Raw genomic sequence first — 18,017 nt, forward strand, 5'->3', positions numbered from 1 at the left:
GGGAGATGCAAGGATCGGGGACCCCGAAATTAGGGATGGGGGGTGCAGGGATGGGGGACCCTAAAATCAGGGAAGGGGGGTGCAAGGACCGGGGATCCCAACATTAGGAAAGGGGAGGGGGTGCAGGGTCCGGGCTGCCCCGGTTCGGGGGGGAGGCGCCGGGGCTCCCGTTTCCCGTCGGCCCCGCGGCTCCGGTGGCTCCGCCCTCCCGGCAGCGCGCGCGTGGGGGCGGGGCCAGCGGAGGCCGGGACCGGGACCGGGACCGGGGCCGGGAGCGGGACCCGGCGGGACCCACGTGCAGCGCGGACCGGGATGTGGCCGCTCCGCCTGGGCAGGGTGAGCCTCGGGGCTGGGAGCGGGGCCCGCTTCTCACCGGGGTGGGGGTCCCGGGTTCCCGGTAAGGATTCCCGGTAAAGATCCCCGGTAAGGATCCCCGGTAAGGATCCCCGGTTCCCGCATCCCCCGGTGAGCGCTGGGTTCTGCTAGCCCCGGTGTCTCCCGGTGCCCGGGGGGACAGCCCCGGTCCGCGGCGTGGGGACACCCGCTGCGGTTCCCGGTGTGCGGGAAGTCCCGGTGCCCGGAGGGAGGGTCCCGGTGCCCGGACGGGGTCCCGGTGCCCGGGGGATTTGGGTGCTCGCAGGGGTCCCGGTGCCCTCAGTGAGCTGCAGCCCCGGTGGTCCAGGGCTCCCGCTCCCCGGCGGGGGGGTCCCGGTGCCCGGTGCCGCGGGGGGGGGTCCCGGTGCCCCCGGTGCCCCCCTGTGTACCCCTTCCCCACCCTCCATCGCCCCCGGGGGTCTCAATCCCATCCCGCTCCTCCTCCTCGCCCCCGGCTGGACACCGGGACCCCCACCCTGGTGTTGCGTGTCGCCCCCCCAAGCCCGGCCCGGTTCCGCCCCGCCACCCCCGCGGACTTTGTGTCCGTCCCAAAGTCCCCGGGGCCGGGACAGCCCCGGCACCGGCCTTGGCCCGTGTCCGGTGCCCGCTGCCCCGCGGGTGATGCAATGGGGCGGCCGCGGTTACATCACCCGGCACCGGGCACCGGGGGCGCCCCACGGGTGTCCCCCCACAGCCGCCGTGTACAACGAGGGGGGGTCCCGTGGGTGGGGGTCCCGTGGGTGAGAGGCCCGCTGTGCACCTCGGCTTGGGGGGCACCCCCGCAGGGTTTTGGGGGTCCCTGTGTGCTTCGTGAGGACTTTTAAGGGGGTCTTCATGTACCTTTTGGGGTCCCCATGGGGTCCTTGGGGTCCCCATGCACCCCTTGGGGTCCCCATGTGCCCCTAGGGGTCCTTGGGGTCCCCATGGGATCCTTGGGGTCCCCATGTACCTCGTGGGGGCCTTGGGAGGATCCCCATGTGGCTTTTGGGGTCTCTATGTACTTTGGGGGGACCACGGAGGAGTCTCCATGTGTCCCGTGGAGACGGGGTCCCCATGTGCCCCGTGAGGTCCTTGGGGTCCCCATGGGATCCTTGGGGTCCCCATGGGGTCCCTATGCACCCAATGGGATCCTTGGGGTCCCCATGCACCCCATGGGATCCTTGGGGTCTCCATGAAATCCTTGGGGTCCCCATGCACCCCATGGGATCCTTGAGATCCCCTTGGGGTCCCCATGCACCCCATGGGATCCTTGGGGTCCCCATGTACCCCTTGGGGTCCCCATGCACCCCATGGTCCTTGGGGTCCCCATGTGCCGCTAGGGGTTCTTGGGGTCCCCATGGGGTCCTTGGGGTCCCTGTGTGCCCCTAGGGGTCCTTGGGGTCCCCATGGGGTCCTTGGGATCCTTGGGGTCCCCATGCACCCCACGGGATCCTTGGGGTCCCCATGTGCCCCATGAGGTCCTTGGGGTCCCCATGGGATCCTTGGGGTCCCCATGGGGTCCTTGGGGTCCCCATGTGCCCCATGGGATCCTTGGGGTCCCTATGTGCACCTTGGTGTCCCCATGCACTCCTTGGGGTCCCTATGTGCCCCTTGAGGTCCCCATGCACCCCTTGGGGTCCCCATGCTCCCACCTTGCAGGGTGACACCGGTGGCTGGAGGCAGACCTGGGGGTGTTGTGCCTGCCACTGTCACCTGTAGGTGCTGGGACGGGCTCCAGGGGTCACGGCTCGTCCCTCCCCTCTCTGTGCAGACCCTGCAGCGATGGGGGGCCCGGGTGGGCACGGGCAGCCGGCGGGCACAGCACGGCCCCGCCGCCGCCGCCGCCACCGGGCACGTCCCCGGCTGGACGGGGCAGGAGAGCCTGGCCGAGAGCGACCCCGAAATCTGGAGCCTGGTGCAGAAGGAGAAGGATCGGCAGTGCCGGGGGCTGGAGCTCATCGCCTCTGAGGTGGGGGGGCTTGGGCAGGGCTGGGGTTTGGGGCTGGGGGACCCCCAGTTTAGGGGGTTTGGCTGCTCCGATTCTCATCCACTTTTCCCCCCACCCCAGAATTTCTGCAGCCGGGCGGCGCTGGAGGCGCTGGGCTCCTGCCTCAACAACAAATACTCGGAGGGGTATCCTGGGAAGAGGTAAAGTGGGGAGGGGGCTGGGGGGCACCGGGGGGCACCGGGGTTCAGCTGCAGGAGACATCCAGGGAGCCCCAGGGCAGGGCTGGGGGCTCCCCAGTGCTGATGCTGACCCAGAACAGAGATCTAAACAGAGCTAAAGAATAAATTAGGGATTTATTAGGAGGCTTCAGTGGATCCACCCTGAGCAGCACAAAGAGGCCAGTCAGGGCTACAGCCCAGGTGAGCCCAAAATAGTCACAAGATGAACCCAAAATGCACCCAAAATGGTCACAAAAATGGATGCCTTGTCACGAGGTCTGTCGCTTTTATAAGTTTTGCTCCATGTGCATATTGGGGTTAATTGTCCAATTGTAGCTTTAGCTTACCCAGTCCCATCCTTCTTGTTTTTCTCTGTTCAGTTCACTTCTGTTTCTGCTCTTGGGCCTGAAATTTGGATCCTTTGTCCTTGTTCCCCAGCTAGAGAAGGAATTGTTTTGTCTGCCTACTCTGTGAACAGAGCTCACCATCCCCTCACATGAACCCAAAAAACCCCCAAAATCTGAGGTGTCATAATCTCAGCATCTGAAACACAGAAAACCCAAAACCCCGCAGCATCACTGGGGGCTGCCTGATGCGCCACACCCCCGTGGGGTCGGGCTGGCGGCGGGGGGACCCCCCTGGTGACCCCGTGCTGTCCCCAGGTACTACGGGGGGGCCGAGGTGGTGGACGAGCTCGAGCTGCTGTGCCAGCGGCGGGCGCTGGAGGCCTTCGACCTGGACCCGGCGCGCTGGGGCGTCAACGTCCAGCCCTACTCGGGCTCCCCGGCCAACTTCGCCGCCTACACGGCCCTGCTGCAGCCCCACGAGCGCCTGATGGGGCTGGACCTGCCCGACGGGGGCCAGTATGTGGGGAGCCGGGTGGGGGGGGACGCGTGGGGTCCGCGGCCCCCCGGGGGTCCCGGCCTCACCCCCCCACCCACCCCCGTGTCTCCCCCGCAGCCTCACGCACGGCTACATGAGCGACGCCAGGAGGATCTCGGCCACCTCCATCTTCTTCGAGTCCATGCCCTACAAGCTTGATGTGAGCCGGGGGTGAGGGGAGCGCTGAGGGTCCCCGGGGTGTCCCCAGGGTGTCCCAGGGGTGTCCCTTGGGTGTCACCAGGGTGTCCCAGGGGTGTCCCCGGGGTGTCCCCAAGGTGTCCACGAGATATCCCTTGGGTGTCCCCAGGGTGTCCTGGGGGTGTCCCTGGGGGGTCCGAGCTGCTCTGCCAAACCCCTGACCCTGGACTGACCTGTCTGTCTGTCTGTCTGTTTGTCTATCCCTGGACTGACTGACCAATCTGTCTGTCCCTGGGCTGACCTGTCTGTCTGTCCCTGGACTGACCTGTCCGTCTGTCCCTGGGCTGACCTGTCCATCTGTCCCTGGATTGACCAGTCCATCTGTCCCTGGACTGACCAGTCCATCTGTCCCTCCCTGGGCTGACCAGTCTGTCTGTCCCTGACCTGCCCAGTCCTTCTATCTGTCCCTGGCCTGACCTGTCCGTCCGTCTGTCCCTGGCCTGACCAGTCCGTCCGTCTGTCCCTCCCAGCCCGCCACAGGCCTGATCGACTACGCCCAGCTGGAGGTGACGGCGCGGCTCTTCCGTCCCCGGCTGCTCATCGCGGGCACCAGCGCCTACGCCCGCCTCATCGACTACGCCCGCCTCAAGCGGGTGGGTGGGGGGCCGGGGAGGCTCCAGGGCCCGGGGGCAGCCCCGGGGCCGCCAGGTGACCTCGCTGTCCCCAGGTGTGCGAGGAGGTCCGGGCGTACCTGCTGGCCGACATGGCGCACATCAGCGGGCTGGTGGCGGCCAAGGCCATCCCGTCGCCCTTCGAGCACGTGGACGTGGTCACCAGCACCACGCACAAGACCCTGCGTGGCGCCAGGTGAGGGCCTTGGCACGGTGACCGTGGGCGTGGCGGGGTTGTCCCCCTGTCCCCCGGCCGGGAGAGGTGACAGCGTCCTCGCCGCCAGGTCGGGGCTGATCTTCTACCGCAAGGGCGTGCGCTCGGTGGATAAGAAGACGGGCAAGGAGACCCTCTACGACCTGGAGGACAGGATCAACTTCTCCGTCTTCCCCTCGCTGCAGGGGGGACCCCACAACCACACCATTGCTGCCGTGGCTGTGGCCCTCAAACAGGTCTGTGGGGGGCTGGGGGCTGGGGGCAGGGGTGCCCTGTCCCCGCCGTGCTGATGGGGTGTCCCCCCCCAGGCCAGCTCCCCGGCGTTCCGGGGGTACTGCCAGCAGGTGCTGAGGAACGCCAAGGCCATGGCACAGGCGCTGCTGCAGCGGGGGTACACCCTGGTGTCAGGTGATGCTCTGAGCCTGGTTTTGGGGACAAGGAGGGGTGAGCTGTGGTGGGGATGAAGCACACCTGGTGTCAGGTGATGTTCTGAGCCTGGTTTTGGGGACAAGGAGGGGTGAGCCATGGTGGGGATGAAGCACACCCTGGTGTCAGGTGATGCTCTGATCCTGTTTTTGGGGACAGGGAGGGGTGAACCATGGTGGGGACAAGACACACCCTGGTGCCAGTGATGCTCTGATCCTGTTTTTGGGGACAAGGAGGGGTGAGCCATGGTGGGGACAAGGAGGGTTGAACCATGGTGGGGTGAAGCACACCCTGGTGTCAGTGCTGCTCTGACCCTGCTCTTTTTGGGGACAAGGAGGGGTGACCCGTGGCGGGGACGAGTGGCTCTGCTCGGTCTCAGCGCAGCCGTGGGATGTGATGTGTGGGGGGATTGGGGGTGAGGCAGAGCAGGAAAGGGGTGGCAGATGGGTCTGGGGGCGCTCAGGGCTACTCACCCCTCTCCTTCGTCCCTCAGGTGGCACCGACAACCACCTGGTGCTGGTGGACCTGCGGCCCAAGGGCATGGACGGGGCGCGGGCAGAGCGGGTGCTGGAGCTCGTCTCCATCACCACCAACAAGAACACGTGCCCGGGGGACAGGAGCGCGCTGACACCCGGGGGGCTGCGCCTCGGTGAGGGACAGGCCCTGCCCAGGCTGCGGCCCTGGCGTGGGGGCTTCACCCCACAGCTGCCCCACTCTGTTTCACCCTTCCCAGAGTGGCAATTCAGAGCTTGGTTTGGCTGGGAAAGGGAGCAGGAGCCCAGAGAGACCAGAACTTGGGGATCCTGGTGGGGAGCCACACTGAGGGGCTTGGATTGAGGGGGCTCCTTGGGGGGCTTGGACTGAGGGGGTGCCTTGGGAGGTTGGGATTCAGGGGTCTCCTTGTGGGGCTGGGATTCAGGGGTCTCCTTGTGGGGCTGGGATTCAGGGAACTCCTTGTGGGGCTGGGATTCAGGGAGATCCTTGTGGGGCTGGGATTCAGGAAGCTCCTTGGGATTGGGACCCTGGGAGCCCCTTGTGGGGCTGGTGCCCCCGCAGTGCTCCCGTCCCTGATGGGCTCTGTGCCCAGGTGCCCCCGCGCTGACCTCCCGCCAGTTCCGCGAGGAGGATTTCCAGAAGGTCGTGGAGTTCATCGACGAGGGCATCGCCCTGGCCCTGGACGTCAAGAGCAAAACCAGTGAGCGACGGGGGGCCCCTCTCCCCTCCATTTCCCCCTTCCTGGGTGCCTTTCTCTCCTTGTGGTGCCAGCCTGTGCTGTGGGTACCTGGGGAGGGCTGGAGCTGCCCTGGGGCTCACTGTGCCCCCCGTTTCTCCCAGGTAAGCTCCAGGACTTCAAGACCTTCCTGCTGCAGGACCCGGAGACGCAGCGGCGCCTGCGCGACCTCCGCCAGCGCGTCGAGACCTTCGCCCGTGCCTTCCCCATGCCCGGCTTCAGCGACCACTGAGAGGGGCACCCCCCCTCCTGCCAGGCTGGGGTCACCGGGGTGGGGGGCACAGAGGGGCTGAGAGCCACCCTCTGCCTGTCCCCCTCCCCTTCTCCCCCGTGTTCACCTCTGGGTGCCGCGTCCCCGGGGTGGGGGCGGCGCGCGCCCGTCCTGCTGTCAGTGTTAGGGTGCAGAGACCCCCCCCAAGACCCTGCTTGGGCTGGGGGGCACCGCTTGCTCCAGCCTCGTCTTGCACTTTTCTACGGGGAGGGGTTGCTAATAAAAGGGGGTGCAGAGCCTGGAGGCGTGCGGGTGCCGTGCTGGGGGGGCAGAGGGACGCTTGGGGACAGCTCCGTGGGGCGCCGCAGCGCCGTGCCAGGAGCCCCTCGTGCCTCAGTGTCCCCATCCTGCTGCTTCCCCCGGCGGGTCTGAGGGCAGGGGGGTGATGCTGAGCCCCGGAACGTGTGGGGTACAGCGAGGGGACAGCCTGGGACCCCTCCCCTCCTCTGCCTGCCCGGGTGGGCACCAGCCGGGCTCTGTCCCATGTCACGTATTCCAGAGGGTCACTGACACGCGTGGGTGTGACCCCTCCACCCTTCCCAGCTCCTTCCCTCTCCAGAGGGGACCCTGGGGCGTGAGAGAGCGGAAACAGCACAAACAGCACCCGAGGGCTTGTCCTGCTTCCAGCGGGATGTGAGCCCACCCAGCCCAGCCCTCCCGGGGGTGAGAGCATCTCAGGGCTCTGGGAAACCATAAAGGATCCAGTTTGCTGCCCTTCCAGTCTCTGGGAAACCATAAAAGATCCAGTTTGCTGCCCTTTCCCAATCCTTGGGAAACCATAAAGGATCCAGTTTGCTGCTCTTCCTAAGGAAACCATAAAGATCCAGTTTGCTGCCCCTTCCCACTATCCAAACTCTGGGAAACCATAAAGGATCCAGTTTGCTGTCCCCCCTTCCCCAATCTCTGGGGAACCATAAAGGATCCAGTTTGCTGCCCTTCCAATCTCTGGGACACCATAAAAGATCCAGTTGTCTGCCCCTCCCAATCTCTGGGAAACCATAAAGATCCAGTTTGCTGCCCCCCACCCCGTCATTCATTCCTGTGCTGAGTTTAATGCAGGCACGGGGTGAGGGATGTGGTTTATTGGGGGGTGGGACACGGACGAACGGTTTGGGGGTGCTGTGCTGGAGCTCAGGGGCCTTCGGGGGCAGCGTGGGGGTCTCCCCCTCCAGCCCAGCACGTCCCAGAGGTGGCTCAGAAGCTGGGACGGTCCTTTTTGAGGTTCTTGTAGTCGGTGGAAACTGCCAGAAACTGGAGCAGGGAGGGAGGTCAGGGGGGCAGCCTGGCCCCTTCCCCAAATTCAAGCACAAGGATTTGGGGGGGGGGGGGGGGACTCTGCTCCAGGAGCGATCCCCTTTTCCCCATGCTGAGGAAAATGCAGTGTTTTGCCCTAAATGTGGCTGCCCACCCCCCCCACACACACACTGCCATCCCCCCCAGTTCACCCAGTGCTCACTTTATACTGGTCTGTGGGGCTCAGCTTATTCCAGGGTTCAGGATTATTCTTCCGGTCCCAGCTGCGAGGGGTGACAGGGACATCAGTGCCCGTCAGGAGTGGGGGACAAACCACTGGAGCCCCCCAACGTGCCCCCAGCCCCACCACCACCACCCCCAGTCCTCCTTGAAGCCTTTCCACATCCCGTCCTGTCCCGGGAGGGGCTGCGGGAGGCCAGCAGAGCCGTGGGATGGGGGGTCCCTGGGGAGAGCAGCTCGTGCTGTCCCCCCCTTTTCTGTCCCCCCCATCCCAGTGCTGCTGGCCAAGAGCAGAATTTTCCATCTGGGAAGATGTTTGTGTGTGGATTGGGGGATGGAGGGGGGGGGGGGGCCGTGCTGCAAGCACAGCCCCCCTGGAGCTGTTTAATGGCATTCGTGGGTTTGGGGGATGGGGATGGGGGGGTTATTCCCTCCCAAACACCCCCCCCTGCACTCCCAGCCTCCAAGGCAAGGTGTCTGGGTCTGCTGGTGGTGGAGCTGAGCTCATCTGGTGCCAGATCAAATCCAGGAGTGGTTTTACCGGGAGTAAACGAGGTGGGGGGCAGAGGGGGGGGATGTGGGGAAACCAGCCTGTGGCACTGTCCTGCCCACCCGCCCTTTGTGATCCCACAGCCCTTTTTCCGTCTGTCTGTCCGTCCGTCCGTCCTCACACCCGGCTCTTCGCTCGTTCTTCCCCGCTGGTTTTGTCCCTCCCTCCTCCTTCTCCCCATCCTTTCTCCAACCATCCAGCTGAGCATCCCACCCTCCCCACAGCCCTGCATCCTTCCCTCTGTCCATCCCAAAACCGCTCGTGGGTTTCATCCCCACACCTCTCCCTGTGCCCAGCCCTCCCTGCCGGTTTTGTCTGTCCCTCCATCTCCCATTCCCCTCAGTCCCACCCTCCCCACACCCTTGCAAGGGCCCATCAGCCACATTCAGCTCTTACCTGCCTAACGGGGCTGCAGGGGCCCTTCTCCCACCGCCCCAAACCAAGGAGAGGGGATCCAACCCCCCAACTTCCCTCCTGTGCTCCGGGCACCTCTGGGCCCACATTTCCCCCCCATCGTTCACCGTGATGCTGTGGCTGGGCATGCGACCCCAGCTGGGCTGAGCCCCCCATGCTCTGGGGGTGTGGGGCGAGCCCGAGGGGTGCCCAGGGGCACCCAGGGGTGCCCCAGGGGTGCCCAGGGCACCTCAAGGCGTACCTGACGTCTGGGCTGTACAGTGCCAGCCGCAGCAGGTACAGGACTGCGCTGCCCAGGCCCACACTGATGAAGCCAATGAGGGGAACGAGCTGCAGAGAGAGAGAGAGAGAGAGAGAGAAATGAAAAATACCCCAATAAAATGAATATTTATCAGGCGGACTGGAGAGTGAAAGGGAGAGCTGACACGCCGGGAGATTTACAGGGGGAATATGGCAGAGCAATCCTGTAGCCGGGCTGCGGTACACAGTGTAGCTGTCAGCTTGAGTGACTGAATTAAAAGAGGGAGAGAAAAATCGGCTCGTGTTGGAGAGGAATTGGATTTGGAATGAGAAATCGCTTCCCCTCCGCCTGTGGCTGCCCGGCGCTGGCGCTGCTGAGGAGCTGGGGACCCCATTCCCGGTGTTCCCAGTGCTCCCAGTGACTCTGCTCAGGGCTGAGCCTCAGTTTGTGGCTCCTCCCTAAAGGATTGGGTCCTGGGCACCCCATTCCCAGTGTTCCCAGTGCTCCCAGTGTTCCCAGTGACTGAGCCTCAGTTTATGGCTCCTCCCTAAAGGATTGGGTTCTGGGCACCCCATTCCCAGTGTTCCCAGTGCTCCCAGTGTTCCCAGTGACTGAGCCTCAGTTTATGGCTCCTCCCTAAAGGATTCGGTGCTGAGCACCCCATTCCCAGTGTTCCCAGTGCTTCCAGTGACTCCACGCAGGGCTGAGCCTTGGCTCATGGTTCCTCCCTGAGATACTCGGCCCTGGCCAAGGTCTGTCCCGAGCTGTGACCCCGGCCAGGGTCCCTGTCCCCCCGCAGCCCCCAGGCTCTGCACCCCCCTGCACCATCTCCTGATGGAGCACCAAGCAAGGAGGCTCTGTTTGTTTAACTGGGATGGACTGGGACGCGCTGGGGCCGAGCAGCCAGGGATCCAAAGCGGCTCCCGGGGGCACTCAGAGACCCCAGTCCCACCAGAGGTGCCCTCACCCCCCGCTCCGTGCCCGCGGTGGCTCCCGCTGCACCTTGGCTCCATCTCCTCATCTCCGCCCGGGCTGCCAATCTCCCGGTGCCCGGGCCGCCAATCCCCCGGTGCCCGGAGCGACGCGGCCTCAATCGGAGCCGAGGCGAGGCGGCTTTGACCTCCCCCAAATTGCCGCGGCCCCCGCGCCGGGGAGGACGCGCGGAGCGTAATGAGAGCGGCGGCAGCGGAGCCCCTGGGAGGGAGCCGGTGCTGCATTAACGGGAGCGCTGCCGCCGGCTCGGCGCCGCCTCTGCTCGCGGCTCTTCTGCTCGGCACAAGAGAAAATGCCCCCGAACCCAACGCCCACCGCTCCGTGACTCAGTTTCCCCACTGCGATGACACCGGCCTGGGTGGGGGGTGGTGGTGGGGGGGGGGGGGGGCACGGTTGGAAAATGGGATGGAAAGGGTCGGTCCGACCCATCTGTTCGACATCCACGCGCGGGGAAAGGGGGAGCACGGATGTGTCCCCCCTGCCCAGCCTCTCCCAGCGCTCCCAGTATGGCCCGGCTCCCACCCGGCAGCGCCGTGCCCAAGCCAGGCTGCAGTGATGGAGCGGCCGGCGGATGCCAGCGCCCACCCGAGGGGTCAGGGCCATCAGCGGATGATGGTCCTTGGCACCGAGTGGCAGCAGGAGCTGGCAGCAGCCGCTGCCCAAGCGCTGGCGAATCGAGAACTCGCCGCAGCGCCGGGAATTGCTGCGGCTGCTGGAGAGGATTCGGGGCAGCGGGGCCGTCTCACCATCTGCTGCCGACACCGTCTGGGTAATTAATGGCTGGGAAGAATTAGGGCCAGGAGGAGGCTGCCAAGCCGCAGGTGCCAGCGGTGGAGCCCGATTTCCCCCAGGCACGGGGCGCGCGGGCGGCGGGGCGCCGTGCCAGGCTCTGCCCGGTGCCCGCTCGGTGCCCAGCGAGCCGTGCCAGCGGGCTCCGGTCCTGCCAGCGCTGCCGAGCCCCGGGGCCGCGGCGCTGCGCGGCGTGGCTGGGCCATCCATCACTGCCGGGCAGGCGGGCACGGCGCGGCGGAGGAGCCCCGGCGGGCTGAGAGCGCGGCTGCACCCGGCCGGCAGCGCCGCGGCTGAGGGGGACGGACGGACAGACGGACGGAGCTGCACGGAGCAGGTGACACCACAGAAACCGCCCCAGCGACAGCCCTGCTGTGTACGAGCACCCAGCACCCGCCATGGCTTTACACCTCCGCTTTGGGGTCTTCTTTGTGCCCCCCAAATCACGGGGACTGACTGGGGAGCAAAAGCAGCCCAAAGCTCCCCGCTCTGCAGTGAGCCTCAGCCTGTGCTGCCCACCCGAGGACGTGGGAAGCACCCTGGGGGTGCCAGCTACCTGTGCCCCCGGTGCTGGCACCCCCCAGCAGTGCCCAGCCCAGGGTTGAGGCATTTTTTTTAGCCAAACCCCTCAGCCTGACGTTTTGAGGGGTGACAGGGACAGCTCTGGGGCTGCTGGGCTGAGTGGGGAGGGGGCTTCATTTCCATCCTCCCTGACAAAGATGTCCCCAGACAGGGCAGGGTGGCACACGGGGAAGGTCCCCTCACCCGCCTCTGCCTGTCGGGGTGTGGGTAAGAGTTGAGGTGGCCCAGCCGGGCTCGGTGAAGGAGCCCCGGCCCCTCAGCAGCGCTGGAAGGAGGGAACGGGGTGGGAAGCAGGCGGGTGGTCTCAGGAACGGGGTGGGAAGCAGGGGGGTGGTCTCAGGAACGGGGTGGGAAGCAGGCGGGTGGTCTCAGGAACGGGGTGGGAAGCAGGGGGGTGGTCTCACCTTTCCTCGGTGAAGGAGGGACGGGAATCCTCAGGACCCCCGCCTCTGCTGAACGGGGCAGGGAGAGCGGGGGGACAGCGGGAAGGGGAAGCCGGAACAACGCGGGACTGGGGGGGGCTGAGGAGGATTTTGGGGAATGGGAGGAAGAGGAGGCTGAGGAAGGACACAGAACAGGAGGGATGGGGGGTGGGATGATGGGATGGAGGGAGAAGGATGTGAGGAAGGCCAGGGGCTCCAGGCACGTGGCGGGAGGTGGGCGAGGACAAGCCTGGGGGCTGGGGGTCCCTGGGAGGAGGGGGAGAGGGCTGGGGGTCCCTGGAGGAAATGGGGGGGCCGGGCGACTCACTCCGGGGTGCCGTTTGAGATGCCGGGAGAACATCCCTCCACGCAGGGGACCCTTCATGGCCAGGGTGGGATCGCTCCGGCGGTGGCGGCGGGTTCCGAGGTCCGACCGGGGCTGGAGGGGTGGGCAGGAGGCGAGAGGGGCCGGGCTGGGAGGGACGGGGCGGGTCGGGACATCCCGGCCCGGGGACACGGCGAGGAGGGCCGGGCACCAGATCCAGCGCCCACCGCTGCTCCCAACCTCACCGCCCTCACCTCAGGGGTGACCTCGCTGTCTGGGGGGGGGCTGACGAGCGAAGCCCGGTGTCCCCACGAAGCCTGGCTGTCCCTCCCCACGCGGGACGTCCCTCCACGGGCAGCCCCGCGGCTCCGCGGGGGCGAAGGATGAGCCCCGCGATTCCCGCTGACAGCTCGGCCGGGCTCGGCCGCCCCGCTCCGCGCCCTCCCGTTTGTGATAAATGATGGAACACCCAATTTACATTTAGCGATGCAAATCTCCCTGGCAGGAGCAGATGCTGCCGCGCATATGGAAAGCGGCGATTAGTGCCCAACAAAGGGCCGCGAGAGGGAAGGAGAGGGACGGACCCAGCCGGGGTGGGGACCCCCGGCCTCGGTGAGGGGGGGGCTGGTCGTGCTCTGGCAGCGGTGAGTGCCGCCACAGCCCGTGAGCCCCTCACTTTGGGGGTGTCGGGGCCACCCTGGGATTTTCCCCTCTCCCACCCCACCACGGTGCCACCCCCCTCTTTTTGCTTCCAGCCAGGTCCGAGGGACAAAGGGGAGATGTCACAGTGAGCTCCTGGCACTCTGTGCCCCCTCCCCAGGACCCTGTGACTGGTCAGATAACCCTGGACCCTCCTTCCTGCCCCAGTGGGGTTGGTGGAGAGCCAGGGAAGCCCACCCTGTCCAAAGTCTGCACAGACCCCTGACATTTCCTGTTCTGCTCTTTTGCCTTTGGACACCACAGAATAAAGAGAGCTGAGGCAACATATCTTGGGGTAAGAGCCACTTTTGGAAATCTTTACCATCTCCTGATATTCCTCCCCTCACAGCCTCGGATCTCTGGGCTAGCTGATATTCAGGGGGCTGTGTGAGGGGGGAGGAATTTCTCGGGGGAGCGTGGATACAGGAGAAGGCTGAGGCACATCCAAGGTCCCGAGGGACAGAATTAAAGATTTGAGATGTGATTGATCGAGCGCCACTCCCCGAGAGGGAACATCCTGCCCTGGGCACGGCCCGCGTGTCCTTCGTGTCCTTCCTCACCCTCCTGTGCCCAGGGCAGCCAGGGGGGCACAGGGGGTACGGAGAGGGGGGCACGAGGGATCCGTGGGGTTTGGGCACCGGGGTGAGGGGTGGGGCACCGAGCCAGCACCACAGCACCGGCTCCAGAGGCGCTGGGGACCCCGGTGCTGTCACTCCCAGCTCTGCTTTGGGACACCCCGAACCCCCCGGCCCCCATCCCTGCAGGAGCTGCCCTGGGATTCCCTGCCCAGGAGCCCAGCAGGGCTCATTAGTGACCGTAATTAAGAGTTTCATCCCGTGCGGGGGTGCCAGGAGCCCTCGGGAGCGGCCGTGATGGGGACCTGGGGGGCTCCAAGGTGGGCGCCAGCCCCCTGAGAGTGGCACCACAACCACCAGCACCGAGGTGGCACGGGAGCTTCTCCCCCAGCGTGGCACAGATGGAGTTCGGGGTCAGGATTTTGGCGGAAGAGTTTTCCCAGATTCCCAGAAAGAAAGGAATCCCAGCAGCCAAACCTGTGGGAACAGATGTGCACATCTGGGCAGCTCCAGCACCCACATCGGGGCTCCCACTCAATGCATGGGGGGACCAAAGGTCCGGGAAGGAATCCCCACCCCAAAATTCAGTGGTCAGGGGGACAGAAGAGTCTTGAGGTGGAGCTTGGGGTCCGGGGATGACCCTCACCCCAAAATTCAGTGGTCAGGGGTACAGAAGAGTCTTGAGGTGGGGCTTGGGGTCCGGGGATGACCCTCACTCCAAAATTCAGGGGTCCAGGGGAACCCGGCTGTCTGGGAGGGGTCTAGTTGGGACCCTCACCCCAAAATCCAGGAGTTTAGGGGAGGGTTTAGGGCTCTGGGTAAACCTCCACTACAAAATTCAGGGATCCAGGGGGCACCCAAGGGTCTGGATGGGACCCTCACCCCAAAATTCAGAGACCCGGGAGAGGACTCAGGAGATCTGGGTGGGACGAGGAGGAGCAGGAACACAAAAATCCGAAATCAAGGGAGCTGCCAGGAGCTTGGGGGGCACCCCGAGGGTCTGGGGGGGCACCCCGAGGGTCTGGGGGGGCAACCCGAGGGTCTGGGGGGCACCATATGGCCACACGTGTGAGCCCCACACACAGAGGGATTTTGGGGGGTTTGGGGGGTTTGGTGGGGCCGGGAGGGTCGGGGGGAGCCGGGGGTGGGGTTTGGAGCCGGCGGCTCCGTGGCAGCCGCTGCGTCGAGTTATTTTACAGCCGCTCCGAAAATATGATTGAAGACGAAGGAGGATCACGGCTGCCGCGAGCGAGCCGGGGCCGCCACCGGGAATTGATCAGCCGCAATCGGGAGCCCCCCCCGGCACGGCGCCGTGATGGAGCCGCTGATTCCCGGGAGGTGCCGCGGCTCGGGATGGACGCGGCCCCGGCACCGGAGCGCGGCCCCGGCACGGAGCCCCCCGGACCCACAGAGACCCCCCAGATTTCTCCAGATCCACACATCCCATGGAACAAACCCGCAGATATCCCATGGGATAAACCCAGAGAGATCCCATGGGATAAATCCACAGAATCCCACGGGATAAATCCACAGAATCCCATGGGATAAATCCACAGAATCCCACGGGATAAATCCACAGCCCCCTGTTCCCATCCCAGCGCCATGGGACGAGGTCAAAACCGCCCCAGAACTCCTGCCCATGATCCATGGAAATTCCAGCTCCCCCAAATCCCTCTGGATCCACAGAGACCCAGGGTGAAATTCCAAATTCCAGCTCTCCCAAACCTTTCCTGATCCACACATCCCCGGGGTGAAATTCCAGCTCTCCCAAACCTTTCCTGATCCACACATCCCCGGGGTGAAATTCCAGCTCTCCCAAACCTTTCCTGATCCACACATCCCTGGAGTGAAATTCCAGTTCCCCCAAACCCCTCTGGATCCACATATTCCTGGGGTGAAATTCCAGCTCCCCCAAACCTTTCCTGATCCACACATCCCCGGGGTGAAATTCCTGCCCTCCCCGATCCCTCCCAATCCACACGGAACGAGTCCAAGTCCCCCTGTCCCCATCCCAGCGCCACACATCCCATGGGATAACCTCACAACCTCCCCTCGCCAGATCCCTCCCAGTCCCTCAAATCGTAGGGAATCCTACAATCCCGACAAATTCCCAGCCCCTGCAGCCCCCCTGGCCCTCCCAGCTGGCACCGGTTGTGCCCCCCGATTTTTGGAGGACCCCCGTGTGCCACCCCTGCTCAGGAGCCCTTCCCCTGGATCCAGCTCTGCTCCCTCCGGGGCGACATTCCCACGGGATTTTGGCACGCTGGGAAAAGCGGCGTCCGAAAATTCATCCCGAGCAAAGCAAACAAACACGACACGCGCGGCCGATGATGGAAAGGAGAATTAACGGGATGGATCCCGGAAAAAAAAACCCCGCGGGATCAGCCCCGGAGCAATCCCGGGCATCCCCTGCTGCTCCCCGGGAGCCCGAGGGACGCGAGGGGGCAGCGCTGTCGCGACATGTCCCGATAACGGGGCAGCGGCCCCGCCGGACGGCGTGTGACGTCATACCCGCCCCGTGACGTCACCCGTGCAAGTGACGTCACACCCCAGCTCGCTCCTGCCCTGATCGTGACGCGGCTCCAATCCCCCCAACCGGGCCCGGCTGCGCCCATCGCCCGCGCGGCGTCATTTGGGAGCCATCACCGGCCTAATTACCCCCATTAATCACAAAATTAGCGCCGGGAGCAGCGCCGGGAGAGCCCCGAGCCACAGGTGGGGTGCGGGGCTCACCCCAAACCCGGACCCCCCACACCCCGAAACCTCCGGACCTTCATACCCCAAAATACTGACACCCCCAAACCTTGACACCCCACCCCCTGAAACCTTCAGGCCTTGATACCACAGAATACTGACACCCCCAATCCCGGACCCCCCACACCCCAAAACCTCCGGATCTTGATACCCCAAAATATTGGCACCCCCAAAGCCGGACACCCCACACCCCAGAACCTCCGGATCTTGATACCCCAAAATACTGAAACCCCCAAACCCGGACCCCCCACACCCCAAAACCTCCAGACCTTCATACCCCAAAATACTGAAACCCCCAAACCTTGACACCCCACCCCTTGAAACCTTCAGGCCTTGATACTCCAAAATACTGACACCCCCAAACCCGGACCCCCCACACCCCGAAATCTCCGGACCTTGATACCCCAAAATACTGAAACCCCCAAACCCGGACCCCCCACACCCCGAAATCTCCGGACCTTGATACCCCAAAAATTGACACCCCCAAACCCGGACCCCCCACACCCCGAAAACTCCGGACCTTGATACCCCCAAACATTGACACCGCAGATCTGAATCCCCCACACATCAGACGTGCACATGGGTGGGACATGCACACACGCACATCACACACACCTGGGACACGCTCACACACGGCTGGGACACGCACACACATGGTTGGGACACGCGCACACATGGCTGGGACACACACACACCTGGGACACACACACACATGGTTGGGACACGCACACACCTGGGACACACACACACCTGGGACACACACACACATGGCTGGGACACGCACACACCTGGGACACGCACACACCTGGGACACGCACACACACACACCTGGGACATGCACACACATGGCTGGGACACGCACACACCTGGGACACACACACACATGACTGGGACACGCACACACCTGGGACACGGACACACACACGTGGGACACACACACACACCTGGGACACGGACACACACATGGCTGGGACACGCGTGAACACATCGGACACACCTGCCCAGAGGTGCGGCACGTGCGCACGTTGAGACACGCGTGCACAGGCGGGGACACGCAACACCCGCAGCAGACACACGCACGGCGGCGACACCCGCGGACAGGGCGGGGCCGCTCCCGCGGGGTCTCGGCCCGGTGCCCCCCGGTGCCCCCGGACCCCCCCGGTCCCCCCCGGTGCCCCCCGGTGCCCCCGGACCCCCCCGGTCCCCCCGGTGCCCCCCGGTGCCGCCCGGTCCCGCCCGGTGCCCCCGGTCCCCCCCGGTGCCCCCCGGTGCCGCCCGGACCCCCCCGGTGCCCCCGGTCCCGCCCGGTGCCCCCCGGTGCCGCCCGGTGCCAGCGGGAGGCCTGCGGTGCCCTCTGGTGGCGGCGGCCGGGCTCGGCCCCGGGGCACCGGCACCGGACGGGCACCGGGAAGGGGCTGCGGGAGCACGGCTGGGCCCGTGCCTTCCGCCGAGCCCTTTTCCTTTTCCTTTTCCTTTTCCTTTTCCTTTTCCTTTTCCTTTTCCTTTTCCTTTTCCTTTTCCTTTTCCTTTTCCTCCTTCTCCTTCTCTCCTCTTTCTCTTTCTCCTTCTCCTTCTTCTTTCTCCTTCTCCTTCTCCTCCTCCATTCCTTCTCTTTATTCTCCTCCTGCCCCTGCAGCTGCCGCAGGAACGAGGAACTTCCTGCAGCCCCAGCCCCCCTCCAGGATCCGCTCTGCTCCCGCTCGGCGCGGCCCCAGGACCCCCAGGAGCAGAGCAGGGACCCCCAAACCAAAGGGACCCGTGTCCCCCTCCCCGTGGAAGCTGCCACCCCCAGCACGGCGTGGGGACCGCCAGCAGCAGCTCCGGGGGTCGCGGGGGCCGTGCCGAGC

General features: G+C 65.3%; 2 protein-coding genes across 2 annotated transcripts; one reads left to right on the plus strand and one right to left on the minus strand.

Annotated features, from left to right (window-relative positions):
- Nucleotides 1-241: 241 nt before the first annotated feature.
- Nucleotides 242-6,592, plus strand: SHMT2 (serine hydroxymethyltransferase 2). The gene is made up of 12 exons (XM_021542480.2): nt 242-336; nt 2,126-2,323; nt 2,423-2,502; nt 3,183-3,383; nt 3,481-3,562; nt 4,071-4,193; nt 4,268-4,407; nt 4,496-4,661; nt 4,734-4,833; nt 5,345-5,500; nt 5,939-6,046; nt 6,187-6,592. Exons 1-12 carry the CDS (start codon nt 313-315, stop codon nt 6,312-6,314), a joined length of 1,506 nt encoding a protein of 501 aa, XP_021398155.2. The 5' UTR covers nt 242-312; the 3' UTR covers nt 6,315-6,592.
- An 828-nt stretch (nt 6,593-7,420) lies between these two features.
- On the minus strand, nt 7,421-12,269 carry COXFA4L2 (cytochrome c oxidase hypoxia associated subunit FA4L2). Its single transcript, XM_021542481.3, has 4 exons — nt 12,146-12,269; nt 9,032-9,120; nt 7,810-7,870; nt 7,421-7,604 (listed from the first exon to the last, which is right to left on the minus strand). Exons 1-4 carry the CDS (start codon nt 12,200-12,202, stop codon nt 7,548-7,550), a joined length of 264 nt encoding a protein of 87 aa, XP_021398156.1. The 5' UTR covers nt 12,203-12,269; the 3' UTR covers nt 7,421-7,547.
- Between the last annotated feature and the right edge of the window lie 5,748 nt (nt 12,270-18,017).

This window comes from Lonchura striata, chromosome 27 (genome assembly GCF_046129695.1).
Source record: "Lonchura striata isolate bLonStr1 chromosome 27, bLonStr1.mat, whole genome shotgun sequence".
NCBI classification, from domain to species: domain Eukaryota; kingdom Metazoa; phylum Chordata; class Aves; order Passeriformes; family Estrildidae; genus Lonchura; species Lonchura striata.